The sequence below is a fragment of the Balaenoptera ricei genome, chromosome 13 (genome assembly GCF_028023285.1).
Source record: "Balaenoptera ricei isolate mBalRic1 chromosome 13, mBalRic1.hap2, whole genome shotgun sequence".
Taxonomy (NCBI): Eukaryota; Metazoa; Chordata; class Mammalia; order Artiodactyla; family Balaenopteridae; genus Balaenoptera; species Balaenoptera ricei.
In genome coordinates, this window is record NC_082651.1 from 91,998,546 (window position 1) to 92,017,252 (window position 18,707).

General features: G+C 38.5%; 1 protein-coding gene across 5 annotated transcripts in view; it reads left to right on the plus strand.

The window, feature by feature from the left end:
• NBAS (NBAS subunit of NRZ tethering complex) overlaps nucleotides 1-18,707 on the plus strand; it is a 341,753-nt gene that overhangs the window by 283,049 nt on the left and 39,997 nt on the right. For all 5 annotated transcript variants that reach the window (XM_059942180.1, XM_059942182.1, XM_059942181.1 and 2 more), the window contains one exon: nucleotides 15,996-16,191. In XM_059942180.1, coding sequence (XP_059798163.1) covers nucleotides 15,996-16,191 — 196 coding nt within the window. The remainder of the gene's footprint in view (nucleotides 1-15,995; nucleotides 16,192-18,707) is intronic.

Consider the following 18,707-nt stretch of genomic DNA (forward strand, 5'->3'; position numbering starts at 1 on the left):
CCTGAGAGCGTGTCCACCAGAGTCACAGGGGAGTCGCTCTGTCTTTTCTAGGTAGTTCCCGGGGAGCGGGGTCTTCAGAGTGACATGGGGATTTAAACTCTTTTCAAGTAATGCTCCAGGATTGGCAGATACAAACTATTATATGTAAAATAGGTAAACAACAAGGTCCTACTGTATAGCACAGGGAACTATATTCAATATCCTGTGATAAATCATAATGGAAAAGAATCTGAAAAAGAACATGTGAATGTATGTATAACTGAATCACCTTGCTGTACACCTGAAACTAACACAACATTCTAAATCAACTATACTTCAATTAAAAAAATCAAATAAATAAAGATAGAGGAACGCTCTTGGGTCACTCGCTCATCACTTGGTCTGACATGACTGACTAACCCTCTAGGAGGCCACGCCAGGCTTGTGTGCCCCTAACCCTCCCTCAGTCCCAGCCCTGTAACGTGAACACCCATTGCCCACTATGGCATCCGTTTAAACGGCAAATCATCTCTCTTCATACACATTGTCAGCTGTCACAAACACACACGTGCGCGCGCGCACACACACACACACACACACACATCCATATGCTCTTAGGTGAGGCATACACCATCCCATAATATTCCTGGCAGAGAGACTGAAAAGTCAGAATTATGGTGTGTGTATTAATGGGTACCACCAAGAGTTCAGTTTTGTGTTTAATTTTTAGACAGTTTATGCCTTCGTCAGCATGTCCTGCTTTGACTTTTTATGTTGGTACAGGTATCATCTACCTTTTAACTGCAGCTCCCGCCTCTCCCGTGAAGCCCCCTTTCCCTCTTCTACCTGTGCTAAGGGTGAACGACGTGAAACCACAGTGCCCGGGCAGGTACCTGTGCAGGCAGACTTCCTTCTAAGTTTAGCCACATTCTTGCTTCTAGATATCAGGGTTAAGTCTTCTAGGGATTTGAAATAGTGTCAAAAACCTTTTTTTTAAATATCTTTATGGAGTATAATTACTTTACAATGTTGTGTTACTTTCTGCTGTATAACAAAGTGAATCAGTTATACATATACATATGTTCCCATATCTCTTCCCTCTTACGTCTCCCTCCCTCCCACCCTCCCTATCCCACCCCTCTAGGTGGTCACAGAGCACCGAGCTGATCTCCCTGTGCTATGCGGCTGCTTCCCACTAGCTATCTATTCTACATTTGGTAGTGTGTATATGTCAGTGCTACTCTCTCACTTCGTCCCAGCTTACCCTTCCCCCTCCCCGTGTCCTCAAGTCCATTCTCTACATCTGCATCTTTATTCCTGTCCTGCCCCTAGGTTCATGAGAACCTTTTTTTTTTTTTAGATTCCATATATATGCGTTAGCATACAGTATTTGTTTTTCTCTTTCTGACTTACTTCACTCTGTATGACAGACTCGAGGTCCATCCACCTCACTACAAATAACTCAATTTCATTTCTTTTTATGGCTGAGTAATATGCCATTGTATATATGTGCCACATCTTCTTTATCCATTCTTCTGTCGATGGACACTTAGGTTGCTTCCATGTCATGGTTATTGTAAATACTGCTGCAATGAACATGGTGGTACATGACTCTTCTTGAATTATGGTTTTCTCAGGGTATATGCCCAGTAGTGGGATTGCTGGCTCATATGGTAGTTCTATTTTCAGTTTTTCAAGGAACCTCCATACTGTTCTCCATAGTGGCTATATCAATTTACATTCCCACCAACAGTGCAAGAGGGTTCCCTTTTCTCCACACCTTCTGCAGCATTTATCGTTTGTAGATTTTTTGATGATGGCCATTCTGACCGGTGTGAGGTGATACCTCATTGTAGTTTTGATTTGCATTTCTCTAATGATTAGTGATGTTGAGCATCCTTTCACATGTTTGTTGGCAATCTATATATCTTCTTTGGAGAAATGTCTATTTAGGTCTTCTGCCCATTTCTGAATTGGGTTGTTTGTTTTTTTGTTATTGAGCTGCATGAGCTGCTTGTATATTTTGGAGATTAATCCTTTGTCAGTTGCTTCATGTGCAAATATTTTCTCCCAATCTGAGGGTTGTCTTTTCATCTTGTTTATGGTTTCCTTTGCTGTGCAAAAGCTTTTAAGTTTCATTGGGTCCCATTTGTTTGTTTTTATTTCCATTTCTCTAGGAAGTGGGTCAAAAAGGATCTTGCTGTGATTTATGTCATAGAGTGTTCTGCCTATGTTTTCCTCTAAGAGTTTGATAGTGTCTGGCCTTACATTTAGGTCTTTAATCCATTTTGAGTTTATTTTTGTGTATGGTGTTAGGGAGTGTTCTAATTTCATTCTTTTACATGTAGCTGTTCAGTTTTCCCAGCACCACTTATTGAAGAGGATGTCTTTTCTCCATTGTATATTCTTGCCTCCTTTATCGAATATAAGGTGACCATAGCTGCGTGGGTTTATCTCTGGGCTTTCTATCCTGTTCCATTGATCTATATTTCTGTTTTTGTGCCAGTACCATACTGTCTTGATTACTGTAGCTTTGTAGTATAGTCTGAAGTCCGGGAGCCCGATTCATCCAGCTCTGTTTTTCTTTCTCAAGATTGCTTTGGCTATTTGGGGACTTTTGTGTTTCCATACAAATTGTGAAATTTTTTTGTTCTAGTTCTGTGAAAAATGCCATTGGTAGTTTGATAGGGATTGCATTGAATCTGTATATTGCTTTGGGTAGTAGAGTCATTTTCACAATGTTGATTCTTCCAATCCAAGAACATGGTATATCTCTCCATCTATTTGTATCATCTTTAATTTCTTTCATCAGTGTCTTATAGTTTTCTGCATACAGGTCTTTTGTCTCCTTAGGTAGGTTTATTACTAGATACTTTATTCTTTTTGTTGCAATGGTAAATGGGAGTGTTTCCTTAATTTCTCTTTCGGATTTTTCATAATTAGGGTATAGGAATGCAAGAGATTTCTGTGCATTAATTTTGTATCCTGCTACTCTACCAAATTCATTGATTAGCTCTAGTAGTTTTCTGGTAGCATCTTTAGGATTCTCTATGTATAGTATCATGTCATCTGCAAACAGTGACAGTTTGACTTCTTCATTTTTGATTTGGGTTCCTTTTATTTCTTTTTCTTCTCCGATTGCTGTGGCTAAACTTCCAAAACTATGTTGAATAATATTGGTGAGAGTGGGCAACCTTGTCTTGTTCCTGATCTTAGAGGAAATGTTTTCAGTTTTTCACCATTGAGAATGATGTTGGCTGTGGGTTTGTCATATATGGCCTTTATTATGTTGAGGTAGATTCCCTCTGTGCCTACTTTCTAGAGAGTTTTTATCATAAACGGGTGTTGAATTTTGTTGAAAGCTTTTTCTGCATCTATTAAGATGATCATATGGTTTTTCTCCTTCAATTTGTTAATATGGTTTATCACATTGATAGATTTGTGTATATTGAAGAATCCTTGCATTCCTGGGATAAACCCCACTTGATCATGGTGTATGATCCTTTTAATGTGCTGTGTTGGATTCTGTTTGCTAGTATTTTGTTGAGGATTTTTACATCTATGTTCATCAGTGATACTGGCCTGTAGTTTTCTTTCTTTGTGACATCTTTGTCTGGTTTTGGTATCAGGGTGATGGTGGCCTTGTAGAATGAGTTTGGGAGTGTTCCTCCCTCTGCTATATTTTGGAAGAGTTTGAGAAGGATAGGTGTTACCTCTTCTCTAAATGTTTGGTAGAATTCTCCTGTGAAGCCATCTGGTCCTGGGCTTTTGTTTGTTGGAAGATTTTTAATCACAGTCTCAATTTCAGTGCTTGTGATTGGTCTGTTTATATTTTCTATTTCTTCCTGGTTCAGTGTCGGAAAGTTGTGCTTTTCTAAGAATTTGTCCATTTCTTCCAGGTTGTCCATTTTATTGGCATATAGTTGCTTGTAGTAATCTCTCATCATCCTTTGTATTTCTGCAGTGTCAGTTGTTACTTCTCCTTTTTCATTTCTAATTCTACTGATTTTCTTCTTCTCCCTTTTTTTCTTGATGAGTCTGGCTAATGGGTTATCGATTTTGTTTATCTTCTCAAAGAACCAACTTTTAGTTTTATTGATCTATGCTATTGTTTCCTTCATTTGTTTTTAATTTATTTTGATCTGATCTTTATGATTTCTTTCCTTCTGCTAACTTTAGGGTTTTTTTGTGCTTCTTTCTTTAATTGCTTTAGGTGTAAGGTTAGGTTGTTTATTTGAGATGTTTCTTGTCTCTTGAGGTAGGATTGTATTGCTATAAACTTCCCTCTTAGAACTGCTTTTGTTGCATCCCATAGGTTTTGGGTCGTTGTGTTTTCATTGTCATTTGTTTCTAAGTATGTTTTGATTTCCTCTTTGATTTGTTCAGTGATCTCTTGGTTATTTAGTAGCGTATTTTTTAGCCTCCATGTGTTTGTATTTTTTACAGTTTTTTTCCTGTGATTGATATCTACTCTCATAACGTTGTGGTCGGAGAAGATACTTGATTCAATTTCAATTTTCTTAAATTTACCAAGGCTTGATTTGTGACCCAAGATATGATCTATCCTGGAGAATGTTCCATGAGCACTTGAAAAGGAAGTATATTCTCTTGTTTTGGAATGGAATGTCCTGTAAATATCAATTAAGTCCATCTTATTTAATGTATCATTTAAAGCTTGTGTTTCCTTATTTATGTTCATTTTGGTTGATCTGTCCATTGGTGAAAGTGGGGTGTTAAAGTCCCCTACTATTATTGTGCTACTGTCGATTTCCCCTTTTATGGCTGTTAGCATTTGCCTTATGTATTGAGGTGCTCCTATGTTGGGTGCATAAATATTTACAATTGTTATATCTTCTTCTTGGATTGATCCCTTGATCATTATGTAGTGTCCTTCTTTGTCTTTTGTAATAGTCTTCATTTTAAAGTCTATTTTGTCTGATATGAGAACTGGTACTCCAGCTTTCTTTTGATTTCCATTTGTATGGAATATCTTTTTCCATCCCCTCACTTTCAGTCTGTATGTGTCCCTAGGTCTGAAGTGGGTCTCTTGTAGACAGCATATATATATGGCTATTGTTTTTGTGTCCATTCAGCCAGTCTTTGTCTTTTGGTTGGAGCATTTAATCCATTTACATTTAAGGTAGTTATGTATGTTCCTGTTACTGTTTTCTTAATTGTTTTGGGGTTTTTTTTAAACATCTTTTTTGGAGTATAATTGCTTTACAATGGTGTGTTAGTTTCTGCTTTATAACAAAGTGAATCAGCTATACATATACATATATCCCCATATCTCCTCCCTCTTGTTTTAGTAGGTCTTTTCCATCTCTTGTGTTTCCTGCCTAGAGAAGTTCCTTTAGCATTTGTTGTAGACCTGGTTTGGTGGTGCTGAAGTCTCTTAGCTTTTGCTTGTCTGTAAAGCTTTCGATTTCTCTGTCGAATCTGAATGAGATCCTTGCCTGGTAGAGTATTCTTGGTTGTAGGTTCTTCCCTTTCATCACTTTAAATATGTCCTGTCACTCCCTTCTGGTTTGCAGAGTTTCTGCTGGAAGATCAGCGGTTAACCTTATGGGGATTCCCTTGTATATTATTTGTTGCTTTTCCCTTGCTGCTTTTAATACCTTTTCTTTGTATTTAATTTTTGATAGTTTGATTAATATGTGTCTTGGCATGTTTCTCCTTGGACTTATCCTGTATGGGACTCCCTGCGCTTCCTGGACTTGATTGACTATTTCCTTTCCCATGTTAGGGAAGTTTTCAATTATAATCTCTTCAAATATTTTCTCAGAACCTTTCTTTTTGTCTTCCTCTTCTGGGACCCCTATAATTTGAATGTTGTTACATTTAATGTTGTCTCAGAGGTCTCTGAGAGTGTCGTCAATTTTTTTCATTCTTTTTTCTTTATTCTGCTCTGTGGTAGTTATTTCCACTATTTTATCTTCCAGGTCACTTATCCATTCTTCTTCCTCAGTTATTCTGCTATTGATTCCTTCTAGAGATTTTTAATTTCATTCACTATGTTGTTCATCATTGTTTGTTTGCTCTTTAGTTCTTCTAGGTCCTTTTTAAACATTTCTTTTATTTTCTACATTCTATTTCCAAGATTTTTGGTTCATCTTTACTATCATTACTCTGAATTCTTCTTCAGGTAGGCTGCCTCTTTCCTCTTCATTTGTTTGGTCTGGTGGGTTTTTACCTTGTTCCTTCATCTGCTGCATATTTCTCTGTCTTCTCATTTTGTTTCACTTACTGTGTTTGGGGTCTCCTTTCTGCAGGCTGCAGGTTCATAGTTTCCGTTGTTTTTGGTGTCTGTCTCCGGTGGGTGAGGTTGGTTCAGTGGCTTTTGTAGGCTTCCTGGTGGAGGGGACTGATGCCTGTGTTCTGGTGGGTGGGGCTGGATCTTGTATTTCTGGTGGGCAGGGCTGCGTCTGGTGGTATGTTTTGGGGTGAACTTCGTATGATTTTATGCAGCCTCTCTGCTAATGGGTGGAGTTGTGTTCCTGTCTTGCTAGTTGTTTTACATGGGGCTTCCAGCACTGGAGTTTGCTGGCCGTTGGGTGGAGCTGGGTCATAGCATTGAGACGGAGGTCTCTGGGAGAACTCCCAGCGATTGATAATACGTGGGGCCGGGTGGTCTCTGCTGGTCCAGTGTCCTGAATTTGGCTCTCCCACCTCAGAGGCTCAGGCCTGACACCCGGCCGGAGCACCAAGACCCTGTCAGCCACCTGGCAAAATTTCCCCTACGGATCACAGACTTCATATATACCACATGTCTTCTAATACAGCTGCTGGACTGGTCTTTTTCCACGTGTAGATCAGCATCCTGCTTCTTCAGAAAACTGTGCTGAACCCAGACTCCAGTGCTCATTCACCTGGTTCTCTCCCCGCCCTCCTCCAGCACTGCCAAAGCTGCTCTTTCCTGGTGGGCCCGGGAGCCGGTAGGCCTTCTGAGAGTGCCCTCGGGGTGGCGCCTCTACTCTGACATGTTGACTTCCAAATGGAAAAATCCTTTCTTTGTGTGAATAAAGGTGGCCTTCGAGGTCCAGGTTTCAGGGAACTTGCCCGCGGTCCACAGGACGGTCGCGGCTTTGGCTGGTGGGGCCCCTCCAGAGCCGGCAGCCTCAGTGAGGCCGCCCTCCCCTGCGGCTCCAGGGCAGCTCCGTGGCAGTGGAGGGGAGAGACCCTGAGCCAGGAATTCCAGCTGTGCCGAAACGCGGGCTCCATTCTGTCAAAAACCTTTTGTTTAAGAAAAAAAAATGTATCTTATTGAAGTATAATTAATTTACAATGTTGTGTTTCTGGTGTACAGCAAAGTGATTCAGTTATACATACATATATATATATATACACATATATATATTCTTTTTCATATTCTTTTCCATTATGGTTTATTACAGGATATTAAATATAGTTCCCTGTGCTATACAGTAGGACCTTGTGGTTTATCCATTCTCTATATAATTGTTTGCGTCTGCTAATCCCAAACTCCCAATCCATCCCTCCCCCACCCCACTCCCACGTGGGAACCACTAGTCTGTCCTCTATGTCTGTGAGTCTGTGTCTGACAAAAACCTTTTATAACATCTACAATTAAAGATGAGATTACGATAATTAATTATTCAGAGGTTTGTGCCTATTAAGTTTATTTTATGAGCGTGTATGTTTTCTCCCATTACAGATGTACCTCAGGGATATTGAGAGTTTGGTTCCAGACCACCACAATAAAGTGAATATCACAATAAAGCAAGTCACACAAATTTTTTTGGTTTTTCAGTGTATATAAAAGTTATGTTTATACTGTACTGTTGTCTATTAATTGTACAAAAGCATTATGTCTAAAAAAATTGTGCATACCTTAATTAAAAAACACTTTATTCCTAAAAAATGCCAAAACATTTACAATAGGAACATCAATGATCACTGATCACAGATCACCATAACAAATATAATAGTAATGAAAAAGTTTCAAATATTGTGAGAATTACCAAAATGTGGTACAGAGACATGAATTGAGCAAATGCTTTTGGAAAAATGGCATCAGTAGACTTGCTCAATGCAGGGTGGCCACCAATTTGTTAAAAAAAAAGACAGTGTCTAAGTGAAATAAAGTGAAGTGTAATAAGATGAAGTGTGCGTGTATTTATGTATATCTGTAACATCATATTTTGAGAGTATATTTTATTTATTTATTTTATTTATTTTTGGCTGTGTTGGGTCTTCGTTTCTGTGCGAGGGCTTTCTCTAGTTGCGGCAAGTGGGGGCCACTCTTCATCGCGGTGCGCGGGCCTCTCACTGTTGCGACCTCTCTTGTTGCGGAGCACAGGCTCCAGACGTGCAGGCTCAGTAGTTGTGGCTCACGGGCCTAGTTGCTCCGCGACATGTGGGATCTTCCCAGACCAGGGCTCGAACCCGTGTCCCCTGCATTGGCAGGCAGATTCTCAACCACTGCACCACCAGGGAAGCCCGAGAATATATTTTAAATTTCTAGTTTGTGTTAAGGATTAGTTTATTAGTTTGCCTAGGGAAAAGTTTCAGAAAATTCAACAGCTAAAATTATAGCGTTCTAAAATAATATACCCGTTAAACCAGGAACTAAGAAAATACCTTGATGCGTTTTAAAAACAAAAATCTAATGAACATCCATTACTTATCCTTATTTAACAACTCACTCAGTCCTCAGAACCACCCTATCATATTACTATTATTGTCATCTCCATTTTACAGATGAGGAAATGAAGGTCAGACAGGTTTTGTAGCTTGTCTGGGGTCACCCAGATAAAGACGTGTTGTGAATTTCTCTTACCGTATCTCATCTTTTTCTGACATTAAAGAGCCTGCAATGGACTGTTAAGGCAGTGCTTCTCACACATCATTCTGTTTAGGAATTGCCCAGGGATCTTATTAAAATTCAAATTTTACTTGGGTAGATGTAGGTAGCGCCTGAGATTCTGCGTTTCCAACCAGCTCCCAAGTGCCCCTTAGTCCATGGACTGAACTTTGCAAGGTCTTAAGGCATTACTTTCCTCCATTTTCTCGCCTCTTCCACCTCCTTCTCTCTGCCTTGGCCTTATTTCCTTTTCTACTCCCTGCCTTCATATACCTTTAAAAAATTTCCTAACAGATATGACCCACAAGTGTGAACTAGTATATTAGTGATTCTCAAAAGGATGTACAGAAATAAATCCACTCAGAAAACAGATAATTAATGAGGAATTCCTCTGTGCACCATTCAAAGAGGGAGAAAGATTTCCTTCAAAACTATTGAGTATTTTAGGAGTCTTAGTTTGTTTGTTTAAATTGCTGCTTAATCACAGTAGCAGCTTCAGCTGTCTTAAAGCTTCGTGTATATTGAACAGTGTCAGATCATTCAGGCTTCATTGAGCTCTTTGGAGTTACCTAGGGACTTCACATTATTTTTAAAGCACACAAAAGACCCCGCCCCCCCCCCCCAAAAAAAAAGAAAAGAAAAAGAAAGCCCACTTGAGCAAATTGAATCCAGTTTCTTCTTCCTCTTCCCGCTCCGTGAGGCAGAGTGAATCATCAGATGATCTCCAGGTACCCCCAGTGCCTGAGCCCTCTGTTCTGTGATGTGAACCCTGCTGGAAGCCATGGTCACTGACCCGGAGGGTGGATCCACTCTACCACTGCAGTGTTCCTCGGGGCCACCTAAGGCCATACTTATGACTTCACAGCTGCCATTTCTGCCGCATTACAGTGAGATGTGTCCATGTTTCTATTGATGAATGAACCTCAAGAAGATCTTCTGATTGGCATACATTTGAGAGCAGCCACAAAGACGTTGTTAGTATTTATTTACCGAAAGTTAAGATTTGAGATTGGAATTCTGCACACACCAAAATTATTGCCTTTGTAGGAATTTGTCTTTTAATATAACTTGATTATGATAATTATTTGAAAAAAATCACGCTTTTTATACTACTGCAATGCCGTTAACACGTTATGCATTCATTTGTTTTCAGTTCCCTTTTACTCTTTGTCAGGTGCCCCAGTTGTTTCACGGGAGCTGATGAATAGAAGACATTGTCCTGGGAAATGTCTGCTACACCCAGTTCCGTGTGTAGTGAGGAAAGTGCGCGCAGTGTGTGGATCGGTTCCTTAACTGAGTTCAGGGACCTACCCAGAATATGAGCACTTACGTCTCTCACTGTTCGCTCGCTCACATTTACTTGCTTTCCACCCCGGGCCCACCCACCTGCCTGTCCTTCTTTCTCTATCTAGCCTAGCATGTTACAGATCAGTTTGCAAACTCATTTCCTACTGAGGCCAGGCAGGTAATGGAAATGAGCAAGGTGGACGGGGCTTAAGGGAAGGTAGGAAGTGTGGAGGCTGAGGGGTACTTGAGAGCTCAGGAGGCCTTATCTAAGGGGAGCAGCTGCCAGTGAGTCCTTATCTTCCAGCATTTAAAGGGGAGCTACGTTGTTAAGAGAGTGGATCCTAAGAGAGCTCATCACAAGAAAAAAACCATTTTTTTCTCTTTCCTTTTTGTATCTATATGAGATCATGGCTTTTCACTAAACTTACTATGGTAATCTTCACAATAGATGTAAGTCAAATCATTATGCTGTACACCTTAAACTTACACAGTGCTGTATGTCAATTATATCTCAATAAAGCGGGAGAAAAAAAGAAGAGCTGGTAAATCTTCATTGTGTAAAATTTTTAAATTTTGAAACATTGGTATATACTGTGTGAGCCAATACAAAACGCTGGCTGCTGGTTTATAACTTCAATCTAGAAGATTGGACAAAGTGACCTTCTGTTCCCTTCAGGCATTCCAATTCTATGACATTTATATTTACAAGAAATCACAAAGGTCTATGTTTGTCTTGTTTGAATGCAGTCTTTCCTTCTCCCATTCTCAAATAAGAACAATAATTTTATTTTGTGTAGTGCATCATGATATATAAAGTGCTTTTCGTATTTACTGTCGCTTTTAATAGACCATAATCATTTAAGTTCAAGGTTGGGTTATCTTCATACGTTTATGCCATGCAGAATCTGCAAACTCTTATACAAAGGATCAGCTTGTTAATATTCTCAGAATCTGTCTTTTTTCTTTGATTCAATAATTGCCTTTGTTTAGTTGGCATTTCTTTTCTGTTCCTTTGTAGTTTTGTGAATATCCTCTTATACTACCTTACTTACCTAGTAGAACATCATATTTTCAAATTAATCATTCAGTGAACCTAGTTTTGTTGTTATTGTTGCTGCTGTTGTTCTTTTCTGTTAGTAGAACTACTCGTATATTTCAGAAGACTCCTTATCTTTTGGGCCCAAACTGATTGTGTGAATGTGTGTGTGTTTCCTTTAGTAGTTAATTTTTTAAAAAAAATAGTGTACTGAATTACCCTGTGTAGTATAATAACCTCCCCCCACCACAGAAATCCTCATTATAGGGAAAGAGGTAGAAGCAAATGTCTGTGTATTTGCAATGAAACTGAGATACTTTTCTCTATTACCTATTTTATATCTTTTTAAAATCATTTGTATATCTCTTTTATAATAAGGTAAAAATGTTTTGAAATCATGTTCTCTTTTATTCCTAAGCTCATTAAACCCTCTCCTTGCCTCCATAAAATGCTATAAAAATGGAATCATTTTCCTTCCCATTCTGGTTTTTTTTTTTACATTGTAAAATTCGTAATTGGGGGCTTCCCTGGTGGTGCAGTGGTTAAGAATCCGCCTGCCAATTCAGGAGACACGGGCTCGAGCCCTGGTCTGGGAAGATCCCACATGCCACGGAGCAACTAAGCCCATGCGCCACAACTACTGAGCCTGTGTGCCACAGCTACTGAAGCCCGTGAGCCTAGAGCCCATGCTCTGCAACAACAGAAGCCACCGCAATGAGAAGCCTGCGCACCGCAGCTAAGAGTAGCCCCCACTCGCCACAAGTAGAGAAAGCCCACACACAGCAACGAAGACCCAACGCAGCCATAAATAAATAAATAAATATATTAAAAAAAAGAAAGTTGCAATTGGTTATTTTTTACCCACCTGCTTATCTTGAAAAATTTCAAACCCACAGAAAAGTTGCAAAGATTGAAAAATAATGACTGTATTCTCTTCCCCTTGATTCACCAATTGTTAACACTCTATCACAATTCTAACATTCTGTTTTTCTTTCTCTGCCTCTGTATATGTGTGTGTGTGTATTTGCCGAGTCATAAGAAAGACTATGAATTTTAAAAACTCAAATTGAAATTAAAATGTAAACTATTTTGCAGCTAGAAACTTTAGGAGATACTGTCTAGTCGATTTCCTGGACAGCTTTTCCTACAGAGCTGCCTTTCATTTCTGTGCAGTCTTATTGAGCACAAATGTTCACAGTATATATAGCCAAGCTCATCTATAACATAGTGCTTCTAGAACACAATGTTCCTGTTTTAGGAATGAGTTTTCGTAATTTTATTATGTATTTGAACTATCAACCAAAACTTAGAGCAGTTTTTTCCAAAATGTCCTATGTTGTCAACTGCACAGCAAGTTGTCAGGTAAAAGGAATCTAAATCTAATGATTTGGAAAACGCTGTGATAATAATCTCTCTGTATCACATCAGTACCTGAATAATTTTAATCTACTGCCACAGTGTTCTGGAATTTGCCCCCATTTGGTTCAGTAACATTGCATAGTGATTGACAAGGCAGTAAGATAGTCCAAGTTCAAATATTGGCTCCACGACTTACTGTGTGACTGTGGACAAGTTATTAAACGTCTCTTTGGTTGCTTCCTTATCTACAAACTGGAGATGATAACAGAATACATGAAAAAGATAGTGACGACGAAGTGATGTAATTCATGGCACACAGTAAGCTTTCATAGTTATTATTATTAACAGTTTTCATTCTTGTTCACTGTATGCAGGTCTTGCATTATTTTTGTAACTTCCATCTGGTCTTCATGACTCCAGCTTCTTCCCATTCTAGCTCATCCTACCTGCTCCCCTCTTGGCACTTGGGTGACAGGGTCAAAAATATCAGCTTCTTCTTATGTGAAATTGGCTTGGACTCAAAGCCCAAAATGTACTTTAATCTTCTTTTCTCTTGAATTACACTTAATTTGACCAGTGTAGGCCTCACCCAAAGGGCGTGCCCCGGCCTGCACACCTCTCTAAGCCCTAACATGACTATGATATTTCACTGCTCAGAAACCCTCCATCATTCCCATTCCACACCATGTAAGACCAATGTCCTCAATAATCATTGCTGCCACTAATTGAAGTTCTTCGTTATGTGCCAGATAATGTATTATGTGCTTTATTATTTCATTTTATGTATTTCATTCTCAACCACTCCACGAGTAAAGGGTTATTATCTATCTCCAATTTACAAATAAGACACTGAGGCTCAGAACCGTTAAGTGACTTCTTGGTCAGTGTAGTGCTGTCAGGAAGTGGTCATTCTGGGAACGGAATCTGGGCTGACGCCTGCAAAGCCTGTGCTTTCAGAGCTTGAAGGTGCGCCACCTTTTCAGCCTGTGTGCAAGCTCCTGGTTATCCAGGTCAGGAGACCTGTCCTCGCTTTGCTCTCCTCTGATTGACCCCCAGACATCTGTGCTTTTTTTGCTCCCTGAACATGCTATGTCCTTTGAAATCTTGGACTTTTTTTTTTCCCTTGCTCTTCTCTTTATCTGGATTATATTTTCCCACCTTTCCATTAATGTGCCTTCCATTTGCCCTTTGTGATCTGGTTCAGAGGCCATGTCCTCCGTGAAGCCTTCCCTGATTTTACCCATTCTTTCTTCAAAACAATTGTTCACATTTATATTATGTTAATATTTAGAGAATAGTCATTTGTGAAGTCTTTCTGTTTCATTGTATTATTAATTCTTTGAAGGCACAGATCATATAATTGTTCATCCCTGATCATCCAGTACAAACTAGTACTCTGTTGATGCTGATAGTAAAATGATGATTATTCAGATGATGGTCACTGTTTATTAAATCCTTCCTCTGTGCCACATACAATTCTGGGTACTTTATATAAGTTACCTTGGTTGCAAAGACTCCAAGAGACACACTTTCAGGCCCTTTGTCTACTTAACTGTAAAACGGGAATGACGACATTCATGATTTTTATTGAGAGTTGTTGGGAAAAGATTCATAGGTCCATCAAATTCCAAAATAATACTCTTTCCACTACACAATACTGTCTGTTTGCTTTGCAAGTAGTAGATATCCAGGAAATATTTATAGCATTCTGCTTCTTCTGCACCCCAGTTTTGACATTTCTGATACATATTAAGAGTGACACTCGTAGGTAAAACTGACAAATGTCTTTGTAAATTTAGGACATGCTTGAACCAATTGTCCACGGCATTTTGTAATTTATTCCTAAATACAAATAACTAACTTTGTTTTTTTTTAATTTAAATTGCCCTGAAATTGTGCAAGTATATTAAAGAATGCCCACTGAGAGAAATACTCAGTGGTATTGTAGAGTTTTATTCTCAGAAGTTTTAAAAAAAATTTTATGTGGTCTTGTTAGTTCATGGAATTTGGAACTTGATGTGGGTGATTTATTGGTGAAAGCCTAAGGATCTGGTTATAAAAGGATCTATATAATTCAGTGCTTTAGCCTGGATCTCTAGGGCCTTGTGGAAGTGAGACTTCTGTATGAGTGACCTCTTAACAGTCATCGATAGTAGTAATTCATCGACATCATCATCAAATAAGTTGTTTTCCTAAGATGGTCCATTTGGGATTATAAGTGAAAAGATTCTAGTACTGGATAGAAAGTTGTACAAATGTCCCCTTCGACAAATCCTTTTAGACCTCCCAGTTCTTTAATAATCACACATTCATATTTTATTTTTAAGGTAGTATCAAATTTGATACTCTAACCCCTTATTTAAATTCCGTCACAGAAAAATAGTAGAAAGAACATGGACTTTGGGGTCATACTGCACTAGTATAGTTGTTGTGGGCATATACTATCACTTCCATGAAGCCTGTTTCCTCATCTATAAAATGGAATTTACATATACAGCATGTTGACTATAGTTAACAATATATATTTGGAAGTTACTAAGAGAGATCTTAAAAGTTCTCATCTCAAGAAAAAAAAATTTGTAACTATATCAGATGATGGATGTTAACTGAACTTACTGTGGTAATTATTTTGCAGAATATACATAAATCATGACGTTTTACACCTTAAACTAATACAATGTTATATGCCAATTATATCTCAATAAAACTGAAAAAAATTTCAATAAAATATGTACAAATTAAATATATTTACTTTGTATAGTTATTGTCAACTAGTAATAGTTTATATAAAATTACTGAATGACGCCTGGCACTATTAGTATCATTAGTAGAAATAAACCATACTTTTTTCTTTTTCTTTGAATTCAAAGTTATTAACTAGTTGATGAGATAAGCCATTCATGATAATTGTATTACAAGAGTTATTTTGTTTGCCAAGACTAAAATAATAATATTTCAATCAAAGATTTTTTCCAGATGCCTACCTGGTTATCCAAGACTCTAGCACCCTCCTATGTGAACTTCTATTATCAATAGAAACAGTTATCACTCTAAAGCAGTGTTCTAATGAAAACTGTTTGATTTGGAAATCTTTAATTTTGCCCATCGAGCTAGTCGTCAATTCAATTCAATAAAAAGAGAGTCTTTTAAGCCCTGGGAACTGGATGGGCATGGGCATAACATCTTCATAGAACTTTGAAATAAGCCGTGCTTCTTAGTAAACTTTGCTTAAGAAATGGAGTAGCTAAGAACATATTGATTATTTTTATCTGCTTTCTGTAACTCATTTGAATATGGTACTGTTTAACTATCACATGCATTTTACGTAGTTTTTAAACACCTAATGTGGTTTGCTTTAAGCCATTTAAAACCTACATTTTTCCTCGCAGTAGAAAAAAAAATAAAGTCACCCAACAAACAGTTGTTTAGATCAGTCACCGCATTTGATTACTGAAATTAGAAACTACTAAGTCTTTTTTTTTCTTTTTAATCGAACCCTTGATTTTGCAGAGAACAGCTGGTGTCCTCTGAGGACCTGCTGGAGTGGCTGCGGCCTTTCTGTGCTGACGACGCCTGGCCCGTGAGGCCCCGCATTCAAGTGCTGCAGATTCTGGGACAGTCGTTTCACCTGACCGAGGAGGATGGCAAGCTCCTTGTGTTCTTTAGAACGGAGGCCATCCTCAAAGCCACTTGGCCCCAGAGACAGGTAAGGGAGCATCTGACTGCTCATTTCTTTATTACTTTAAACCACCTTCAGGTGAATAATCAGCTTGCTAATGCAAACTTCCCAGTGTGTTCATCAGTCCAACTATGTAGTAGTTAAATATGTGCAACAAATTTTGTTTTTATTTTTCCGTATGTTTGAATATGCATAGTAGATGATGCCTCAGTCACCTAACATGTGTATCTAATTTTTCTCTTCATAGGATACAGTCAGGATTTTTCATAGTATCAGTTAATTATGGCAGCTCACCCTTTCCCTGGAGAAATGCAGATCTAAGTGGAAATTCAGTGTGCAGTATAGCTATTTCATTTCTTTTATGCTCTGCCCAGGCACTAAAATGCCCTCCCTTCTCTTCTGTATGCAGACCGACAAAATGCAGCAGACACACGAGATCTTTGGTTTCTCCATATCATCCTTCAGGGCTCACTCAGTCCATCACCTCTCTGGACCCTTCCCTGACCATTTCAAACCTAATTAATTGAACCTTGAGGTCCACACATTTGATCTATTATTATTACTGCTGTTACTACTACTACTAAAAGTTTTGTCTCCCCACTACCTGAAAACTGAGAAACCCTGGAGGATATACCTATCATTTTTCAAATCCCTCAAAGTATGCTGTGCACACATTCAGAGCTTAAATGCTTGTTGATTGAGTAAGTGGAAATGCCAATTCCTAAATCAAAGAAATACGGTGGCTGTTGAATTTTGGCTTAGATTCTAAACTGATGCGTCCTGAAAGCATAGGATCTAAGAGTCAGCACTTAATCAAGTGCTTTAGCTTGCAGAGTAGACTACAGGCCAATAGAAGTTAGAAAATAAGACTTCCTAGGTTAATCTAGTCTGCAAAAGAGTTTCCTGGAAGTCTGATTCCAACTCAATTTACCTTCTAATTTTAAAGCTTTGCTTTATAATTTCTGTTTGTTTCCTTATTATTTCATTTAAAGAACAATGAACTTCTTTTTAAAAAGAACCAAATATTAAGGATATCTCGAGACTCTTCTCAGAGCATCTTTAGAATTACCTCATATATTCTCATTTCCCTCTGTGAGAGAAACAGGTAAATACTGTTATCTATTCTTCAGAGCTAGGGAATTTGAGATTAAAACAAGATGGACTTATCAAAGATTCTCTAATCTTGCCAAATTGCTGAAATGGATTGTATTAAAAGTCACCAATATCTGAATAATACTCTCTGAAGCATCATGACCATATCACATTATTTAGTCTCAGCATTTTGCTTTGCATTGCATCAAGAGACCACTAACAGGCTTTTTCAAGAGCAGTGTGTGAACACTAATGCAATGGGCTATGACATATACTCCAGGCCCCTGGCATAGTGAATGCTCGAGGTGTGCTTGTTTTCAGCAGACCCGAAGGTTCCCATAGCATCTCGGAGGTAAGCTCCAAACTAGGTCGCGTTATTTTTGCCGTGTGGAACCTTAAGTGCTGACTCATCCTGAAACAAATGAACGCTCTGACTTTTATGTACTTTTCTGACAGAACCTCCATTTTTCAAGTTCTCAGCCTTTTTCAGTTGCATCTTCCTTGATGCCTCTATCCTGGCAGGACGATGAGGCCGGCTTCTGTGGTTGGAGCCTCACTTCATGTCGGATCTGTGCACCAGGAATGTTATGAAGCAACGTGGAAACTGGGAAAAGAAGAAAATATCCATCTTACCTGTTGTGTTGAAACATTAGAACATACACTTTGATATTTGGGTCTAAACGCTTCAGAAATAATATAAGTATAACCACTATTTCTTCTTTTAAGTTTTCCTTGATGTTCCAGTTATTCAGAGAACAAGTTGCAGCTTTTAGATGACTTCAGTGACTTCTGGCTATTTCTGAGATTTTAATTTCATCTTAGCTGAACTTTTTCCAAAGACAGTATTTAAGGGAGCTTAGCTTTGTCAAGAATGCTTTTCCATGCACTTTTCTAGACTGACTTGACTTTAATTTCACTGAATACAAACTGTTGTCTCTCATTTGCAAAGTCTGTCTGCTGCTCCTCGTTTCACCACTGTTTCCTCTGGTGGTGTGAACTTTTCAGGCCCTCAAAAAACATCTCTCCAGGATGTCTCTTGACTTTAGTAAAAGTCATCTCATGTCTCCTTCGCTTTTTAAATTTTCTACCTCCTCTTACTTTCCTTCTGTATAAGAACAATTTCCTGGTCCTTGGAAGCTAATGATCTGAGTTTCTTAAAGTATTTGGTAGTAGAAATAAGGAAACGACCATACATTTAGGTCTTTAATCCATTTTGAGTTTATTTTTGTATAAGTTGTGAGAAAATGTTCTAATTTCATTTTTTTACATGTGGCTGGTAAGGATGTGGAGAAAAGAGAACCCTAGCACACTGTTGGTGGGTGTGTAAATTGGGGCAGCCACTATGGAAAGCAGTATGGGGGTTCCTCAAAAAATTAAAAATAGAACTACCATATGATCCCACAGTTCCACTCCTGGGTATATATCCAAAAAGAATGAAAATACTAATTCGA